This window comes from Siniperca chuatsi, linkage group LG17 (assembly GCF_020085105.1).
Source record: "Siniperca chuatsi isolate FFG_IHB_CAS linkage group LG17, ASM2008510v1, whole genome shotgun sequence".
NCBI lineage: Eukaryota > Metazoa > Chordata > Actinopteri > Centrarchiformes > Sinipercidae > Siniperca > Siniperca chuatsi.
In genome coordinates this window covers 22649484-22669747 of record NC_058058.1, presented here as the reverse complement: position 1 = coordinate 22669747, position 20264 = coordinate 22649484, and the positions used below count along the sequence as shown (strand labels likewise).

The 20264-nt window shown below is 38.6% G+C and overlaps 1 protein-coding gene across 1 annotated transcript in view; it reads left to right on the top strand.

Moving 5' to 3' along the window:
* Nucleotides 1-20264, top strand: part of fam135b (family with sequence similarity 135 member B) — a 48440-nt gene that overhangs the window by 648 nt on the left and 27528 nt on the right. Inside the window, exons 2-3 of the mRNA XM_044172320.1 lie at nt 5720-5816; nt 9941-10020. Coding sequence (XP_044028255.1) covers nt 5720-5816; nt 9941-10020 — 177 coding nt within the window. The remainder of the gene's footprint in view (nt 1-5719; nt 5817-9940; nt 10021-20264) is intronic.

The window sequence follows — 20264 nt, the reverse complement described above, 5'->3', positions numbered from 1 at the left end:
AAGGACACCACACTGATAAGTTAATAAAGCAAAAAGAAACATTTAAATCAATGTAGCCTTCATAAAAAACACATTCAAGCACTCATGCTATGAATGATCTAAATGAAATACAGTATAATTAAATTTAGATTGACTAACTAGGCTGGCAACTGTGCAGTTCTGTATCTTTATGGCAAGCCAGGATGTTTGTCAAAGCTGCTCCACAGTGCAGTGGGTGCTGCTTATTATCAGTTTTTCACAGATGCTGTAGTCTGAAATAGTCCTACATGCTGTCTAAAATGAACAGAGCAAAGCTCCCACTTCAGAATGAAACAATGCAGAGTTGTCACAGCAGGCTGCAAAACGATAAGAATAGAAGTAAACAATGATGCAAGGTTAAATAGATTACAGTTAATAAGGCTGTGCGTACTGTAATGCATCACGAGTTCAGGCCCTCACGTGACTGATGTGAACATTTCATTAGAGCAATGAACCACAAGACCATGTTAGAGTACTAGACTGTGGCATTTCAAAGCAGTTAACTGAACTAAAGTAATTTAATGTCATCTTCATACTTTTGGACCGATTCTTTGAAGAGCACACGCACATTTGTATGTGTAGCTCACACACATAGCCTTCACATAGTGACCAGCGCTCGGTTCTCATACAAACAAGTGAACGAGAAACAGAGTTGTGAATGCAAATGGTGAGTGTGTTTATGATCTTGAGTACAGATTCCATGCGCTAGCAGCTCTCCAAACACTACAAAAGACTTCGGAGGTAGTGAATGTAGGACTTTATTGGCCATCAAAAGAGAATCTTATTTGGAGATAGCAAGGATGCCTGTCTCATCCTCTCAAAGTCATCCGCTGACTGACATTGTTATTTTGACAACTAAGAGCCTCATACAGTATCATGGAATGGAAGGTTTTAGCAAATGCTAGATTATGCCCTCACATGTTTGCTGGCTTAAGGCTTTCCTGAACAGGACGCTCTGTCTCCACATATCTGTCGTGCAGATTCGTCTTCCTTAAAATCATACATAGTGAAAAAGAAATTTTCTTACAGTAACTTTAATTTGACAGATCTTAATATCCTTAAAATACTTCAAAACCTGGCCGGAAATTCACAACATTTGCATTACTTTCATTTCTTTGCTTGAAGGAGGAGCTGTAACTCATTAGTCCTTTGTCACATATCCCTATATTTGGTGATAGACCTTTTTATTGTGTTCTGCGGAGGGAGTTGGATGTTAATGAATGGAATAATACCAGAGATTAATTTCCGGCCCTTTGAGTTGTGCACACATACAGCAGCTTCCAGTCGTGGCACACAATGCCTCTTTGTGTTCCAATGGCACCTACGTAGCCTGCAAAATCTACTCATTCCACATTCAGTCACTGTGAACATGTTGGCTCTTCATCCTCCCCAAATTGAGATTGGAGATGTCAGTCAGCATTCCCAACTGAGCTTACACCAACAGGACAGCTTAAGGGCAGCCATGAGTTTTAGTTTTTTCTTAAGGTGGAGGAATTACTGGAGTTGCAAACTCTAGGCTTCCAAGAAGGCCAGCATGTGTGTGTGTGTATGTGTGTGTGTGTGTGTGTGCGCGCATTAAATAATAATCAGACAGCAGATGGCTGTTTTGTAACGATTAGTGTTTAATGATTCGCAGCAAGTAGAAAATCATTAAAAAGAGATAGTTTGTAAAAGTGCACAAGTAGCAAATTATATGCATTAGCTAGGCTACAGGTTGTGCAGATCTGTGTGGGGGACAGCAGCGTTGTGCAGCTATCAGAGCACACCATGCATTTTAATTGGGTTTTGTATAACAATAGAAAGGTGAACAGTGCTCAAGAAATCCCTGGTTAAGTAAGCTTCATTGGTGTTGTAGCAAAATTACTTTTACTGCTCAATATCATGATTTTGGTCGAAACCTTTACCAGGTTAGTGTGTTAACAGCCGCAGGTTAGTATGTTTTCTATTTAACTTGATTGCTTGGCAGTGTTTCATGCCAACTTCAGCTGTAGAAATTGAGGCACATACCTCAAAAATCAGAAACAAGCAAGATGTAATCCTTAAGATTTCTGGTTGATTTGGTATCTTCAAGTGCGGTTTAATACTACAGGTTCCATAATACTTGGGGCTGCAAACTTGTCAGAAATTCAGCAGAGGAGCAACTTGTGTATCTGTTTACAGTCCAGCCAAACAAATTCACGTTGTAGGTAAGCATAGGTAGGCAATTTGAATCCAGGGCTGGAATGGTGGAGCCACTAACAATGAAAACTACTATAGAAAAACTGAGAACTTTGCCTCTATTTTCCGTTCGGTTGATTAAATAGTTCTTTCCGGGAAAGTAGACAGGCCTCGGAAGTCGGAAAATAGACAGACAAACAAATGTACTGTATTGTTAGTTTTGGTCCTTTCATGGGATTTGTTGACAATATGAAAATAAGAGTAACCCCACGTTGCCCTTTAAAGGCATTGTCTTATGCTGCAGTTGAGTTGTCATCATCATGATCATCATTGTCATCATCATCAAAGGAAACACAAAGTATCCTACTTAGATGAATGACAGCTGTATGCCTTTGAAGCTGTCAGCGTGGGTGTTTTGGTCTGTGCCTCGCTGATTTGATTAACTTATTGATGAATTTTCAGCAGAGGCTGATGATCAGAGTATAGCATAGTGTCTGTGTGCTCTAGCCGTATAGTTACTCTAGGTAGAGATTGTTTTGGTGGGAAAAAAAGCATATTAAGTCCCAAGTCCCTGGACTGTGAGCCTCCATCTAATCACGTACAGTGTTCTTTCTCCTCCTTGCTGCCTACCAGAACACATTGCTGGAGAAGTGAGCAGCTCCTTTTTTGAATCTCTGAGACAGCAGATAACAGATAACTAGCACGTCGGCTTGAATTAGGGAAGCAATGGAGCAGCTTTGGCTAGCTTAATCAGCGCTGAAGAAATCACAAGCTGCACACATCAAACAACCTCTTTGGCTCATGGCATTATGATGGCCGTCGGCTGTGGTCACCCTGACACACACAAAGCTTCACTCTTATGGCGCTGCAAGTGTTTGTGTCAATGTGACACGACATGCAGAGTCAGCAAGACAGTCCAGTGTAATTTCTTGTCTCTTCAGGCCATTTGCAGTAGTGTCTAGCTAATGTACAACATTAGCAAAGGTAACTGTGTTTCTCAGGACTGTTTGACTGTACTGCTTGCTTTTATGTTCATGTGCTTTAACAAGGACATTGCCACCTTTTTATTCTCCCCTAAATCGCTGGTTTTGGAAGGCAGAGGTTTTATTGAAGATTTACTGGTCCTTCTTTCTCTACACTTGGCAAGATTTTTACAATACATCTTATCATCATAAGTGAGGTAGAGGAGAGTTTTTCCCTGCCAACTGAAAAGACAACTTAGAGTCACCCTATTTGCACTAACAACATTCTGGTGTTGGGAAGGGACACTAGAATACATTTCTCTGCTCTGTTGGCTTAATCAGGACGTTTTTACATTAAAATGAACAAATCCCAGACCCAAAACTTACCAACCCCCTTAACCAAAAAAATTTAACCCAATCCTTCACTCCAGATAACTGGATTTTGGTTGCAAAATTGAACATTTTAGATATAAACAATTGTCCCTTCCCCAAACAGCAGTGTGCATGGGGCTATAGTAAGAGGGGTGCTTGACATTTAAAGAGTTTGGAGGGTGGTGTATTTTTTTTTAGCCTTTGCAAAAACAGAAGAGTCAGCTGAAAACATTAAAAAGTCAGCTGTAGACAGTGTTTTCAACCAATTAATGGGGCTCATGTTAGCTTAATTAGCTAGCTAGCTACAGCTGATCAAATCTGCCAGCGATGGTTGTTATTTCTAGCCCAAAATGAGAAGCCCGCTTCGCCTCTGTCTGAAATTAAGGACCCTTGTTTGAGAAATTACTGTGAATTTAAATGCTAAGTCTGCCACCTTTATAATAAACTGCATATGTGCAAGAACAGATAGCTTGACAGGCATAAACAGTAACTAATGGTGCAGGGTTTAGGGAACGGTCAATTGCTAAGAAATTAACAAAAAGTTTAAGGCTGTCACTTTCTGTAGGCCATGGTAGGAAGATTGGTGGTATTCATAGGATATCTGCAAGCTGGAGTTAACTGTAATAAGCAGGAACTTTTGCATTTTAGTAGCAACAAATTAAATTCTCACAATACCCCAGTGTCTAAGCTCTGGTGTAATATAACCAGCCTGTCTAGATAAATCTTCCCTGCTTAAAGAAAGTGGACTGAAACAGTATTATGCTTTTAGGCCAGCTCAGCTGAAGACTATTCGGAATGCACAAGTGAAGTTGCACTTCTGAAAGGTGTTTCACAGCAATGACTCTGTTTCTATGACACTCGTTTGTGCATCTTCCTTTCTAGTGATGACTCTGCACGTCCGTTTCACACTTTACAGGAACACTAACCAAATACTGCACACATGCAAGGATTCTATTTCAAAGCATTCAATGAGAGGTTATTTGATACACTTTACTGTAAACACTGTCAGTGTTTCATCTCCTTTTGGTTGGTGGCAGCTCAGTTTGTACATGCGTTTCAGCTTGCATGTCACTTTCTCTGAATGCATCAGAGTATAAAGTCCATGTCTATGTTTTCCCCTACTGGTTTCAAACATTGTGGATTTAAAGTAAAATTAGATGGTTCATGTTTGGAAATACTGGGGAAACACTGCTCATATGGGTGTGAATTAAGCTTCAGCAAACCTGGGATATGTAGATCACAGGTTCATTGTTGTTCATTCAATCTATTGTCACTAGTCTGATGCATTTAGGCAACATTTGCCTGCAGTTGTCTCAATGAGCTGAGACAATGACCGTGTTTATATGGGCCTGTATTCCTATCTCTTAGGCCCAAAAGATAACAGTCATTGTTGTCATTTTTTAGCAGTTTAATCTGTTTAGATGGAGGTACCTGTACAGCAGTGAATTTCCTTCAACAAGTTCAAGAGCTTCAGGGTTGCACGACCAAAGCTGATCACAAAAAACGTTTTTGGTTAAATTCAACGGTACTAAATTTGCAGAACAAGTAAAAATACAGCAACAGGTAGAATAAATTATGGTTGACAAATCATGGCATGCCACATTACACTTAAATTTCCACATTTTCATGTCAGACAGGATAAGGAGACCTTCATTTCCTCCCCCTCGTTACCCTGAAACACCGAGAAGCTTTTGGATAAATTAGGACTTTAAATAAAAACATTAAAAACATAAGTGACTAACAAAATTATAATTTAAATAGAAGATAGCATGTAATTGCCAGTTTTGCAGGTATTTGATATTCAGTTAAAGGGCAATATATTTAAGCAGCAGAACTATACAGTACATAGATCTAATCCTACTAATTATACAGGTAACAATGTACCAAAGGGCTGACAGTCATAGAAGCTGAACTCTAATCAGCTCACAACATCTCTTATTAAGACAGATACAACAAAGAGAGCAGTTTCCAGTTTCCTGCACACAGCAGTGCTTTTACTCTGAAATAAGTAGCCCATAGGGTGTTGTTCATTTTTCCATTTACCTGAACAGTGATAGTGGTAACTATATTCAGACCAAGATGACCAAGATAAAATAACAGTATGAGCTAGTTTTAGAAATGTCATCATCTGTTTTATCTTTCACTGTGGATCTTATTTTTGCCTATTTGTCTGATATGTCATATTTACTGGGTGTCTTCTCTTTTCACAGGTGATGAGTGGGATTATATCATGTCTGAAGTACAGGGAACACTGGAGTTTTCTGTAGAGCTGCATAAGTTTCACAATGTGGATCTTTTTCAAAGGGGGTAAGCAATTTATCTCTGCAGAAATCACTTTTCCAGAGTCATGATATGTGTTTATATTACCTGGCTTCACAACTGGCCACTCAGCAAACTCACAGAACATATACACGTTGACAGCTGACAAAGGATCCACACATTTTAATATTTGTCAAAAGTAGCTGTTTTTCTTTTATGCTTTTGACTTTATCTCTACTAAAAATGTACCTTAACTGAATATGAACTGAATTCAAAACGTAAATTTGTAAGATACATAACGTAGGTAGTTCAGTACAATGGTTTCAAACTGAAAATGACAATACTTATATTGTATGAGAAATTATAGTGACATAGTGACTTTTGCTCCCTCAGAAATGGCTGGAAGGCATCACAAAATTATTTCTTGAATTCAGCAGTTCAATATAAGCATGACAATATATCTTCTTTGCTAATTGATCGAATAATTGTAAGTTAAGCAATAAGTTAAAGACAGATTTCTTAGAGCTTAGACATTTTTATAAAATACATCATCCCTCCAACCGATTTAAACATTGTTAAACATGGTACCTGCACTGTGATATGAAAATGTAGAAAAAGTGATACTAATGAAGATGACTCATCCTGGAATGATGACGGTAGAATTTAATTTATCTTGTAAATTGTGATGTACCCTTCCAGCTCTTTCTCGTCCTGCTGGACAAAGATTACACTGTGAAACTGACTCTTTCTGAAAAAAGAAAACAAAACTTTCATCTCAGCTGGATGTTATTAGGCGTGTTTGATCAAGTAGGCTAACCATAATCCCCTGAAAATGTATGTCAGGACATCATGTGGTCCAATGAAATGGCGGTTTACAATTCAGCATGTACCTGTCATCAACATTCAGATAACAGATTACCCTGCCCTAAAAGGCAAAACGCAGTAACTACGCACATATTTGGTCAAAATTCAGTTAAGACCAGACTTGCTGGCATCTGCCTATATAAAAATATTATAGGCCTACCATGTACAATTTGCAGTAAATACAAAACCGAGAAAACCAACTGCAGGCTCTCTTGTTACACGTGCTGCACTCTGCCACAGAGAGACAGCCAACAGCTAAAGCAAGAGAGCTTTATCAAGTTAAAATTAGCTGGTAAGATGTGAGACAGACATGGTTAGCCTTAGCTAAAGCTAAATTTACTTACTGATTGCTCCCTATTTGTTATCTGTAATTGAAAAATATCAATTAGCCTACAGAAACTCTCGGCCATTCAGGTTTGTTATTCCACATAAGCGACGAGGCAAATGAGCTAAATTCAACCATGATAGAGGGAAAAAAAACATTAGCTAAACTGAAACTGCTAAAAGGTCATTTTGACTCTAGTGCTCCCTTTAAATCACATATTTACATACATACATATAGTAGACAAACAGACACCTAGTGAAAACTGAGGGACATTTAATCTCTATGAACAGTAGGCGATTTTTAACAGGGGGGATGGCTCAATGGGAGCACGAGTCGAGTCAATGAGTGAGGTAGCCTACACACACACACGCAAGGGAAATAGAGACGAGTCGGATAAATAATTTCACATGGCGCGCTCGAAAAAGAGAAAAGTATACAGCGGAAACAGAGCTTTTAATCAAGAATGGACAGACTCTTACATGTTCTGTCTTCCCACAGGCACTTTATGTCTCATATGTTCCGAGACCGTGGCAATTATTAAAAGCGGAAATGTGAGGCGCCACTATGAGACAAATTAAAATATAATGGGATGTACCAATAAGAAGAGTAATAAGGAGTGTAAATAAAAGAGCTAAAATCAAAATTTTTACTCTTCTAGTTAAGTTTTTCATGATATTCCGTGACATAAAAAAGAGCCATGTTTATCCAATGATGCATCTGCAGGAAGATTAAAACCTCTCGTCTGGTCGACCTCTGACTCGCTGAAACACCAGCTTTATGAAAATGAATTTCCCTCTTTAAATGGGATGGGCTGAAGCTTTATCATGGTAATCCCTTCAGCTGAGTGCACTAATATGTTTGTTTTTACAAGTTGCCACGTTGCTTCAGATAGCAGCAGAGATCTGATGTGAACACTAAAATGAATTGGATCCCAATGCAAAGATGAAGTACTGTGGAATAAGAATAGTTTAGTTACCAGGACCTATGCATCTCACCACAATTCAACACAAATCCCTGTACCAGACTAGGGGGCCACACAGCTGTACACTTTGAAGGGCCCCGCTGTACACTGATTGCATTAACTGATTAAATCTGCATTTGATTTGTAAAGAAGGTGATATCGATAGGCATGACACTTTTCACTAGTCTTAGATTGCTTCAGATACTCAAATTACGAACCCAGCTGCAATGTTATTTATTCTAGTTTAATTGTGCAAACTAAATCTACATTACTGATAATTCCATTGTCCTCCAGCATCTGTATACCAACAAATATTTTAAATCTGTACCTTCTTGCTGCTTACACAAATAAATAATAATGTAGTTTGAAAATTAAACATTGAATAAGTGTATAAATCTCTGCTGTATGAGGTAGTGCATGAGTTTCTGACCAGTTACTGGCCACTGAGTTGACCTATTTCTTTCCATAAACATCCCTTATTTATTTATCAACCTTCAAAACCTTTTCTGTGCTTTTCTCTATCAAGCGCCCATCTTTAGGAGTGCTGTCGCTAACACACTGAACACTGTTCACATCCACGCTTTGGTCTCTCAGATTGCCAATGTGATCTGGGATGTGCTTTTACACAAAGCTGCATTGACTTGAACTGTCAAAGTGACCTTTTCAAATACACGTTTTCCATAGCTGCCTATCTGGAACATCATGTAAATAATTCTTGTTTAAGTCAGTAGACTGTTCTAGCTCTTTTCTAGCTCTGTGCTGATATTCGTTTTTCTTTCTTATGAATCCAATTACTTTTGAAGCTGTGATAACCTCATTTCCCAACTGGGATCAATACATTTTCATTTTACCTTAAATGTTTGCCAGTGGAATACAATTCTAGCACCACTGCTCATCTGATACCTTGTACAGTATACTTTATTGCCTTTGAATAGAGTTGCATTATGAGATCTTCTTTATTATTAATACCCATTTGCCCATTTTCTTTAATAATTTAGCTACATTTGTACAATTCATGGCTGATTTTGTTTAACATGACATTGTTAACTTCTCAAGTCATAAAGAGAAATTCTGAAGCTTGAAGGCTGTACTTTTTTTTAAGATTTTTACATAAAACCTGTCTTGTCAATGCTAAAACAGAGTTTTTAAAAATTAGGTCACACAAAAAGACAACACCACAGATGTGATATAGGTCATGTCAACAATGCAAGTACCCAAAATACATATCAGACTTTTACCTGGAGCTAATTTACCTCATGTCATGCAGGGATGAAGGTAGCTAAAAACTAGTTTGGGTTAAGTAGTGTGTAGGGCTATCAAAGTAGCTATGGAATTTTCAGCTTTCTTACTCGGTCAAAGTATCTTGAATACATTTGTCCTAGTCTCTCCCGGTCCACAAATAGGTTTTTAGCTAAGTCATATGTCCTCCTGTTTTGAAACAGGAAGCACCACTTCAAACGTTTAACAAGGGAAAAAATATCTGAAACAAGTCGCACTGGTGAATACAAAAAGATATAGGTTAATATTTACATTTTTAACATTTGAATATTGGTTTATCTTTGGTATCACTAGCTAGGTAGCTAGCAAGTACCTAACTAACTAGATATCTAACTTCTGTTCTGAATGCCAGCTGTATTTTTCCTGCAATTGCTAATTTCATAACTGCAAAGTCTACCTGATGTATTAAAGAAGTTTAGTTTTAAATATAGTTAAAGCATTTTCCAAATCAGGGTTCTGACCCTGAGGATTTAAAATACTTTCCAATGGGAATTCTTTTACTTGAACACCAGAATGTCATGTGCCCCAGTGGCACACATGATATTCTGGTGTCATGACTCAGTAAAATTTCTTTTGCCTTGGTATTAAGCAAGACAGACTGGTGAACACCAGCATGTACATTTTACTATTCACATTATATCTTTTCTTGATACCTCCAGGCCATTTGGACATAACAGTATGCACATTTTATTTAGTGCAGTTTTAACTGATATGTGACTGATATGTTTGTTTCCTCTCCCTCAGATTCTACCAGATACGAGCAGGGTTGAAGGTCTCACCTCGAGTGCCCCACAGGTTGATAGCAACAACACAAGACAATACAGGTAAAGGGGTGTGATGTTTACATCGTCACACACAAACTCACATAATATTTTTAGACATCACATAGACTTTACCAGTCTGACAACACTATCCTCATTCTTGTCTGCAGATAAGCTCCCAATTTGCCAAATTGGTTCCCAGTCAAGTCAAGTCAATTTTATTTATATAGCCCAATATCACAAATCACAATTTGCCTTAAGGGGCTTTACAATCTGTACAACATACAACACCCTGTGTCATTAGGATAAGGACCCCCCAAAATGGAAGAAATCTCAGGAAGAGCAACACAGGAGGGATCCCTCTTCCAGGATGACAGACATGCAATAGTTGTTGTGTGTACAGAATAGATTCACAACAGAAAGTCATACATGATGTAGGTGCAGCAGGATTAGTATCAATTTTGGATGGATTGCTTTGGTGTGCTGCTCCGGCTGGGAAAAGTTGTAGTTCCGATGTTGAATGATGCAGTCTTTGCTGTGCAGTTTTCCGATTGTGCAGGTTGGAGGAAACGATTGCTCCGTCATTTGTTCTCCTTACAGAGTTCGGAGCTTGGTGCAAACTGGCTTTGTTGCTCCTGTTGCTTGTAAAGTTAGCTGGCAGACTTTGTGTTGTAACTGCTGGCGCTAACTAAGCTTGGTTGCAGGGATCTTAGGCAGGCTCTCACGTCGCTGCCGTAAGAAAGAGAGTTCAGTTCGGTCTGTCTGCTCTGGGCCACACCACCTCCTCTCCACCATAGAGACCTGGAAAGAGGACAGGCCACACAAACACAGAAGAGGATAACACCATTCACACAGAGAGGAGAAACAAACAGACAGAGAGAGAGAGCCATGATAACATGCAAACTAGGGAGAGAGGGAGAGAAGGGGAGAAGCTGAATCTCCTGGGGGATGAAGATCCAGATCAATGACCAGATGAGGAATCGATAGGCGGGAGAGAGAAAGATCCCAGGACGGCCAATGGTCCAGCACAGACAAGCCTGAGTGCAAGAGAGGAGAAGGAGGAGAGGCTAGGAAGAGAGAGGGAGAGAGTAGGGGAGAGAGAGACGGAGAGGAAGGTGGCATGCACAGCTTGGCAGTTTTTAGGGCACAGAAACTAAAACAGCAGAAGGTTAGAGAAATGCAGTTGATATAATGACGTTTGCAGTCTGTTAGTTAAATTCTCGTCGGCAGGATAAACATGGACTATAAATACTAATGTTAATAGATTCACTGAGACCAACCCGCCGGAAGTAAAGTGGTAACAGGTACAAGGCCTCAGGCATGGAAGGATAAGTACTAATTTAAAGTTAAAGCAAAAAGATGAGTTTTAAAGTTAGATTTAAAGGCCTCAACAAAGTCCAGAGAAAAGGGGCACAATAGGAAAAGGCCTTGCAGCCAGCTGACTTCTTTTTAACTCTGGAGACACATAGGAGCCAAGTATTCTGTGAGCGGAGAGCACGGGATGGGACATTCTGAACCATTTGAAGACTTTTAATAGTAGTGCGCGGTAGGCCAGGCAACAAAATGTTACAGTAATCCAATCTAGATGAAACAAAGGCATGAATAAGAATCTCATTTTGCGTCTCTTTGTGGTCATTATTGTGTTTTCCAGAGAATTTTCCATGGTGGTAATATTTGATATCATTTGAAACCAGGAAAGTACAACAAAAAAATACTACTAGTTGTAGTAATAAATCCTGCATATTTGTGTATAAAAAATCATTAGTTCAGGTTAAAGACACCCTCTGTTATCACTTTAGTATTACAATTATACAAATCAAATAATTACTTTCCTTTATACAGTATCTGTACTGTTAACACTGACTATCCAACAGTTGAATTTTAATCATATGTCATCATGGGCCTCAAATATTAGCTTATTGTTATCAATTTTGAACAGGTTACTTTTCATTCACAGTGGTTCATGTCCAAAGGGGACTGAGTGCGAGAAAATCTCACTTGACACAGGTGTTCCTGCCATTGCCGTCAGAGTTCTGCATCAGAGAATGAGAGTGGTGTCGAATGGGAATTTTATGGCTCTTCCTTGTCTCAGTGATTTAGGACATTTGGCTGTCTTTGGGTTAAAGACTGACTCACTCACTCTGCAGAAAATCTTGCATATACCTTTCAAAACCAAATGGGGACAAGATGATTTTACTTGTTTCAAATGTAAATCAATTTCAGTTTTATTAAACCAAATGTAATTCTTGATAAATATTGGGTGACCTTCCTTATTTTCTTTTCTGTCTCAAGATATTTGCACTTTGCGAAACAAATAAAACTTGGAGTTTCAGTCCTATAGGAGAGCATTTTCCTTTAGTCTTATAATGAGGGATTTAAGAGGATTAAAGCAGTGCAACAAAGAGCACAATAGAACAGCTAATCTTAAAATGCCGTACTTCAAAGAAAACTATATTAAGTTGTGGCTGGACTTTTAAGTTTGACTAATTTTCACCTGTAAAAATCAAGTCTTTTCATTAAAGGTTTCTTTCTTAATTAAAAGACTGTAACTATCCAGCAACAAAACATGCAACCAACTCAGTAAATGGGAATAAAAACAGCATTTCATGCTCTGAGTGTTAAATACAATTACTTGCAGATGGTTTCTATCATAAAAGATTCCTGACATGTCTTGTCCTCTTTTGTATTCATAGGTTGTGACACAGTGTTTCTGAACCTACCCAAGCATTAAAATCTGGATCTCTGGCAATGCAGGAAGCCGTTTCACTGGCAATACTAATTCGCAGTAATAACGGCTATTTTTAGCTTGTTATGACTGGAGCACTGTGTGTGTGTGTGTGTGTTAGCTGATCTAGCTGTACTTGTGAGGACCAATTCCTGACATTGAAGCCTACTGGACTTGTTAGGACATTTTGGATTGTGAGGACATTTAGGTCTCAAATATGATTTCAGGCTCAGTTTTAGGTTAATTAAGCCCAGGATTTTGATGTTAGGCATGCAGCTCCTATGGTTAAGGTAAAAGCCACCAGTGAGATAATGTGTCAGTTGGATGTTCTCACAGCTATAGCAGAACCAAAGTGTCTCAGTCTGAGATGTGACAGTGATTCATGTCATTTCAAGTGTTTTCTCCAGAAACACTGTGACAGGAATACCAGCAGGCACTACTTCCTATACCTCATTAGATTATGGATGGAAATCCTAAATAGCCAAAATATTAATAGACTGCAATGGAAATGATAAAAATAGCTTTTGAGTAACCTTGCTCTCAATAGTCTATTTTTAGAGGGCTAAATCCTGGAGGTGCAGTTTTACATGATGTCAGGTGAGTAAAAGAAGATAGAGCATAGTGCAGCTGGAGGAGGCTTTGGTTTTGTTACTGTACATTGCCTAAATACAGTGTGTGTGAATATAGACAAATCTGCTTCAGTTACATAATCAACAACAACATAAGAAACTGTTGATTTACTAGTAATTTTAGCTCATTCTAAGAATTATCCAGCCTGTGATGTCAAGGAAACTGACCTTAAGTGAGTCAGCAGCACAAGCAAACATCCAGTATGAGGAGATATAATATACACTTTGTCACATTTATTCTCTTCAGCTAAATACCACTTAATAAATATTTTGAAATGAACTTATTTGCTTTCTTTCCAAGAGTGAGTTAAGAACACGTCCGTGTGTTTAAGCAGCTATAATCAATATCTTGTAATGGCAAATTCTGCATTTCCCCTCAACTCTGGAGCACTTTAGGGTCAGATCATTGCTTTGTTTTCACAAGCAGCAGGCAGCTTATTTTAGGGTAAAAGCTCTGATAAAAACACTGCGCACTACCTGCTCAGCACAAAACAGCAGACAAAGTTAACAACTAGCTGGTGAACATAGTGGAGCATTTAGCCTCTAAAGAGCCCTCATGAGTTGGTGGAGACCAAAACTAGGTTAATAGGAGAGTAAATATCAGACTTACATTCATCAGGTGGCCAGAAACACAACTCCCAATGAATGATGATGTCGAACTGTGTCTGCCTGAAATGTAAATGGGAACAGTTTACTAAAAAGTTCACCATATCAACCTAAAAGGTAGTAATATTTCAATGATGTGTTTGCAGCGTGTGTCTGCTGCCCCCAAGTTGCCAAACAATTAATTAATGCAGGTTTAGGTTTGTGCTGAAATAAAGATGTGGTTTGCCTAGCTTAGCGTAAAGCCTGGCCAGCTGGCCCTGTACAAATTGGTGGAGAAAAAAAAAGCACCTCCCAACTTTATATGGCAACCCATGCTCAAAAACTGGCTAATTAAGACATTGTATGTCTTTTGTTTAACCCATACATAAACAGAAATGTAAAAAAGACAATTTGTGGTTTTCTAGGGTGTTACGATCTGTAACTATTTCTTGATGAACAACAGCTGGGTGGAGTGACTGTACAATAAAATACTGTACATCTTAAATAAGTCACCTTTAGAGATCTTGGTAGGCATACGTTTTCACATTGGACAGAGCAAAGCTAGCTGTTTTCTCCTGCTTCCAGTCTTTATGCTAAGCTAGGCTAAACACGCCCAGCTCCATACTTATGGCACAAACATGAGTTTGATATAGATTTTCTAATCTCACACACGGAAAGAAGGCAAATAAGCCTTTCCAAAAATGTATGAAGGAAATGGAATGAAACTATTCCTTAAAGATTTACACACATCAGCCTGGGCAAATTACCTTAATTAGATTCACCTTCTACTACATTCCTGTGTTCAATATTTATTTGCATGCAGATGTTAAAATCCTATATCCCCCTGTTTGTCAGCTCTATAACCAAGTTACACATTCCAAAGCTGCTCCATAGCACTGCAGCCTGTATCTAATCCACTGACTGCAATCCTATATTTTACAAGGCGATAGCATATGTGGCAAGTAAGGAACACTGCAGCAGTGTACATTACAGTGAGGATCATATCCATATTGTAATTGGAAGGCTCCTCCTCTCCCCTCCCCTCCCCTTTGCAACTCCTTCCACAAGGTCATGTATTAAGCCTGTACAGCGCTCCAGCCAGCAAGAGCAAATACATTCATCATAGGTAGACACAGGAAATAATCTCTTAGTGTGTTCTCTATGAATGTGTATACTTGACATTTCAATTGTCTGTGCCCTTCCGACAACTGAATTGTGTATGAAGGATTGTGTCACACACTCAACTGAAGCATTTAATGACTGTGATTCACGCACAATAACATGATGATTTTCAAGTAAGAATGTTAACTGGCAGAATTGGATTGCTGTTTAAGGTGTCTCCCTGTGCAAGATAAAATACTCCCTCGTATTAGTATCATGAAGAGCAATTCTGCGTTGAGAGTTTTGTGTGTTTTACTGATAGGGGGTGACTAGCACAAACACACACATTCGCACACACAGCAAATGTAGAGCACCAGAGGCTGTAAGCAGATTATTATTTCCAGTACAGAATCACCGTGGCCAAAGCTTCAGGGCATTTCAACAATTTTTAATGTGCAGTATGTGATAACTCCTCAAAACCTGTGAGAACTGCAGTATACCAAAATGTCAGAACTGGTTGGATTTGATGTATTCCTGTTGGTGTAACTCACTGTAAGCATGAATGGGAGCACTAAAATGTATTCTAATCACATTTATATCCAACAACAACAACAAGAAGACCGTGGAAATAATATTAAACATTGCAAATATTTCCATAGTGTTAGCATACTTTGGTGTCTGGTAGATGAGGTAAACTTTTTTGCAAATAACTTAACTTGTTTGACATTTATGGAAGACCATTTCTGCCAGGAAAAGAAAAAGATACAGGAAATCTTTCTGTGAAGATTATCTGTGATCCAGATGATGGTATATAGAAATATATAGGAGTCATAGGCAACTGGAATTGCTTTAGATTCTCGAAATTATTCTTGTTATGTCATAATGCTTACATTGAAAGTCATTATTTTTGACTTAGCATTTTCAAAATTAGTATCTTATACATTTGAAGTGATTTTTTTTTTTTACTTATCTCATAATTCTAACTTACTGTGTGTATTTATATTGACATTTATATGATTTACAGTGGTCATATTATGCTTTTTTGGCTTTTCCTCTTTCCTTTATTGTGTTATATATCTTTTTTTGTACACGTAATATGTGTGCAAAGTGAAAAAGCGCGAAGTCCACCCCAAAGGCAGTTACCCACAGAAAACACTGCTCCTGAACTGCCTGAAAACAGCTCGATTGTAGTCCAGTCTTTACTTCCGTAACGTATCTATGTCACTATGTCACACGCGTCATGATGCACGAATTAAGCAGTTTCCACAAGTACACCTAAATATGAAATTAAAATAACATTAGATACCCTCCAGGCAGTGAATAAAGTTGTTACTGTGATGTAGAGACAGTGCACAGTTAAAACGTTTCCTATGAAAGATAAATTAGTTACAAATCAATAACTTGCCACTCTGAAATGTCTTGCTCCAGTCCCATTTGTGAAGCTGGTTCTGGTTGTTGGAACATGTACGGCTGAACTGAAGCCATAGTTACCGGCTGAAGCGACTGTTTTGGATCACACTATCGTCAGGACCCGCCCTACTCTGCTTCTGATTGGCTAGTAGTCCTTACCTAGGTACTGTGCATGTGCAACTCCCAACTAAGATCTAATAGAAGTGAGATGCCTCACTCTGTAGCTAAAACGGATCGTTCAAGACACAGGGTGAAAAGAGGTGCTGCAGCAATGCGCAGTGTGAGTAAAAATATGGTGTTTTTTTGAAAATGTAACCATGAAAACCTATTCTGGTACAACCCTAAAATAAAATTCTGAACCTGAAAATAATAATATGACCACTTTAAACTATATCTAGAAGTGTTAAGTCAAGGGCAACTAGACTTGCTTTAAATTATTGAAAGCTCTCTAAAGCAAGTGACATAATCAGCATTATAACATAATGGGCTCTATTTTTGTGTGATCGCAGGGCGCACAACGCAGTGTTGCACTGGCGAACTGGTATTTCAATAATCAATAATGGTATATTTTTGGACTTAAATGCACTTTCAGCATCATGGACACCTCAACATAGGAATAATCCAAACAATTCCTTAATTAAAAACTGAAACACTAACATTTTTGCTTTAGAATGAGAAGCCTCGCCCTTCTCGGCAACTACCAGTATGCATTGAATAGCACTATGTGTTATGCATCAGCTGACATGAAAAACAGCATAAACAATTCCCTCAAATTAAATTAACAACAAAACCAATGCCATATTTTGCTTGGGAATGAAAAGTGTCTGAAACTACTGGTACTTTACAATGAATTGCGCTCGGTGCTCTTTTAGCACCATGGACAGCTCACTACAGGCCTGGAGAGCGCGAGAGTGAGAGCAAGCAAACTGAGAGAAAGAAATTACTAGTTCTAGAAAAATAATAAGTGGGTTGCTGCCTATACACATTGAGTGAAATAAGTCATGGGCCCAATGGGAGGGTGGTGCCCGTCTCAATTGAAAAGGTTGAAACATAGCTAAAGCCGCCAATGCTCGTGGGAGGATAGGCATGGTAGAGGGTATGGCGACACCAATCCGCCTGAACAGTACAGGTTGACAGCTCAGCGCACTTGTGTTCCATAATGTTTTGGTCACTTTATTTGGTGTCACACCCATATAAGCTTCTCTGAAATCAAACAAATGCCTTTTTCCATGTCTTGTTTTTTTTTTAACTTTTACTCTACGGTTTTCAACCAGCTGACGTGTGATCACACAGACAAAAACGTTTTATTCCAACTATGGTAATATTGCCATCCACACATAATAAAAATTAATGAGTGATTCTTACCAGCTCTGTAATCCATGACAGTTAGTAGCCTCCACTGAAGGCCTTTCCTTTACTCTGGTGACTCTTCACAGTCATCAGGTATCCGTTCCATCTGCAGTCTCTAACTGGAGTGATGTTGCACACTGTCAAGCCACAATTTCGCACGGCAGATCTGCTGGTTAAATTTTGTGCAACCAGCACCAGACTGTTAAGATAACCACAGAAACCTCAAACTTGTCATTTTGATTAATTATTTTACAGTTTCTACAGCACATTAACAGGTGTGTTGGAGACAGACACACTGAAAACAGTTCACAGTTCCATAAAAAACAGTGGATAACTTCTCTCTCCACTAGTAAATCCCTCAGAACCGTCCATTCCACACATCCGTCCACACACCTGGTATCTCCATCCAAAACACTGGGTAACCAGGTCAACAACTGCGGCCGCAATCTTCTTTTTAACGAGTCTGGCCAAAGAGTCGCCTGAAGCGCTGCATTTTTATTATAATACAGGTAGACATGTGGCTATGATCACCAACTTGATGTCAAGAAGATTGTTTGGGTTAAATTTTATAGTGGTGTTCCCAGAAACAAAAGAGTATTATTTGTTAAATCCTAATTGATTTAACATTACCAGGATCACATTTATGTCACAATATGAAGATTAAGCAGGCAACTATTTCATTTTTATTATTTCTCATTAGGTTATCATTTTTCTTTTCTTTCTTTCTTTTCTTTCTTTTCTTTTCTTACGGAATGGGATTCCGTAGACATTAAAGTAACATGATGGTCACTTTTGAAAGAAGAAATAACATATTCCTCATGTTATAAATTAAAAGTTGAATTCATAAGAAAAATTGCTGCTATTACCTTATTTGGTCTGGTATGGCCAGTCACTTACATTATGTTTGCTAATGTTAGCAAACTTTGGATAGAGATTGCTGTGTGACTGACATAGAATAACTCTTCGCCACTTGTGGTACTTTACATTTACCATTATCCCGTAAATGCCTCTTGTGGCCACAAGGGCCGCTGTTCAGCGAAAGTTATAGTTAGGTGTATAGTTAGATATACCTTACAATAAACATTCAGTGAAATCAGGGCTCAACACTAACTTTTAAAAGTGGTTTCCAGGCTGGCAACCAGGCATCAACTTCTGGTTGCCAAAACTGAAAATATGGTTGCCATTTTTAGTAACCTTACATTTTGTAATTTAGATACTATGCAGTTATACGTCAGCTTAATAATGAAAATGTAACATAAAAGAATGTTTAAAAGCTTTATTACAGTAACTGAACAACATTCTTTGTAGTTTGTGTTCTATCTGCTATTTTACGTAAGTGTTATCAGTTAACGTGTCCACCCTCAATTCCTGGTATAAAAAATACCAGCATTCGTTTGTGATGTTGACGGGTTTGTCAAACAAAACTCACCCCACTGTCAAACACCTTTATTTGCTTTTAAATGCTTTTAAGTGTCAGGTTCATGGACAAAACAATTGTTTTTTGCTAGTCATCATTATTAGCTTAGCTTAGCTGCATAAATTAGCCTAGCGGGTAGCAGACTTTTCCTCTACTCATAGCTTAACAAAGTACATATTATTTATACTTTTTCTTACTCACATTTGGTCACTGCAACTCCCAACAAAACACCACAGTTGATTTGCAGCATTACGCAACATAACAAGTTGCTGTCAACTCGAGCAATATGTACTTCACCTGTCTCCCCTCCGCTCTGTCTGTGTGCTCAGCCCCGCCCTCAGTGAAACACAGGAAGCATTCAGAGGAGAGGAGAGAAACTAGCGCAGCCAGCATGTCGGCATCGATAAAAGGAGTTAGCTCAGAGGCATACGATTCTGATGGATTGGACAATTTTGAACCGATTCTGAACTGGAACCGGTTCTTGATTCCCATCCCTAGTTGCCACTGATGGCAACCAAAGGCCAAGTTCTCAAAATGGTTGCCAATGGCAACCTGGCAACCGTTGCTGTCGAGCCCTGAAAATTCAATGCAACACCAACATAAAAAACAATACAGTCTCAAAACTAGCAATTAGCACCATTTTCTCTCAACTAAAATCTAACATTATAAGAATTACAAAAGTAGAACTCATAGTATGGCTGTTATATTGGGTTGCATTACAATGTACAGGTGCTGCTTTCTTTTTTTTTGCTATCAATGTCAAAGCAGAGATCTCAGCAAAGCAGCTTCCTTACCAAGGTCTTATCACTTCTGCTCCCTTGGTATATAATGTAACGTTTAATCAATCCTGTAAAACACTGGCATTCAAATGAAGTACAGTATGTGTAAGTGTGTGATAGAAGCAAGGGCAACTGCAGCAGTTACAGTTCATCGATTTAGTGACTTTAGCCACACTGAAAGGCCACCAAGCACAGGAGAGAGGGCATGGAAGCACCTGGAGGAGCTCTCGAATCCTTCACGGGTTGAACACAAAGAGAATCATTTATGTTAATTCCTGTGCACAGTTTACAGTCTCTACCTAACTTGTATG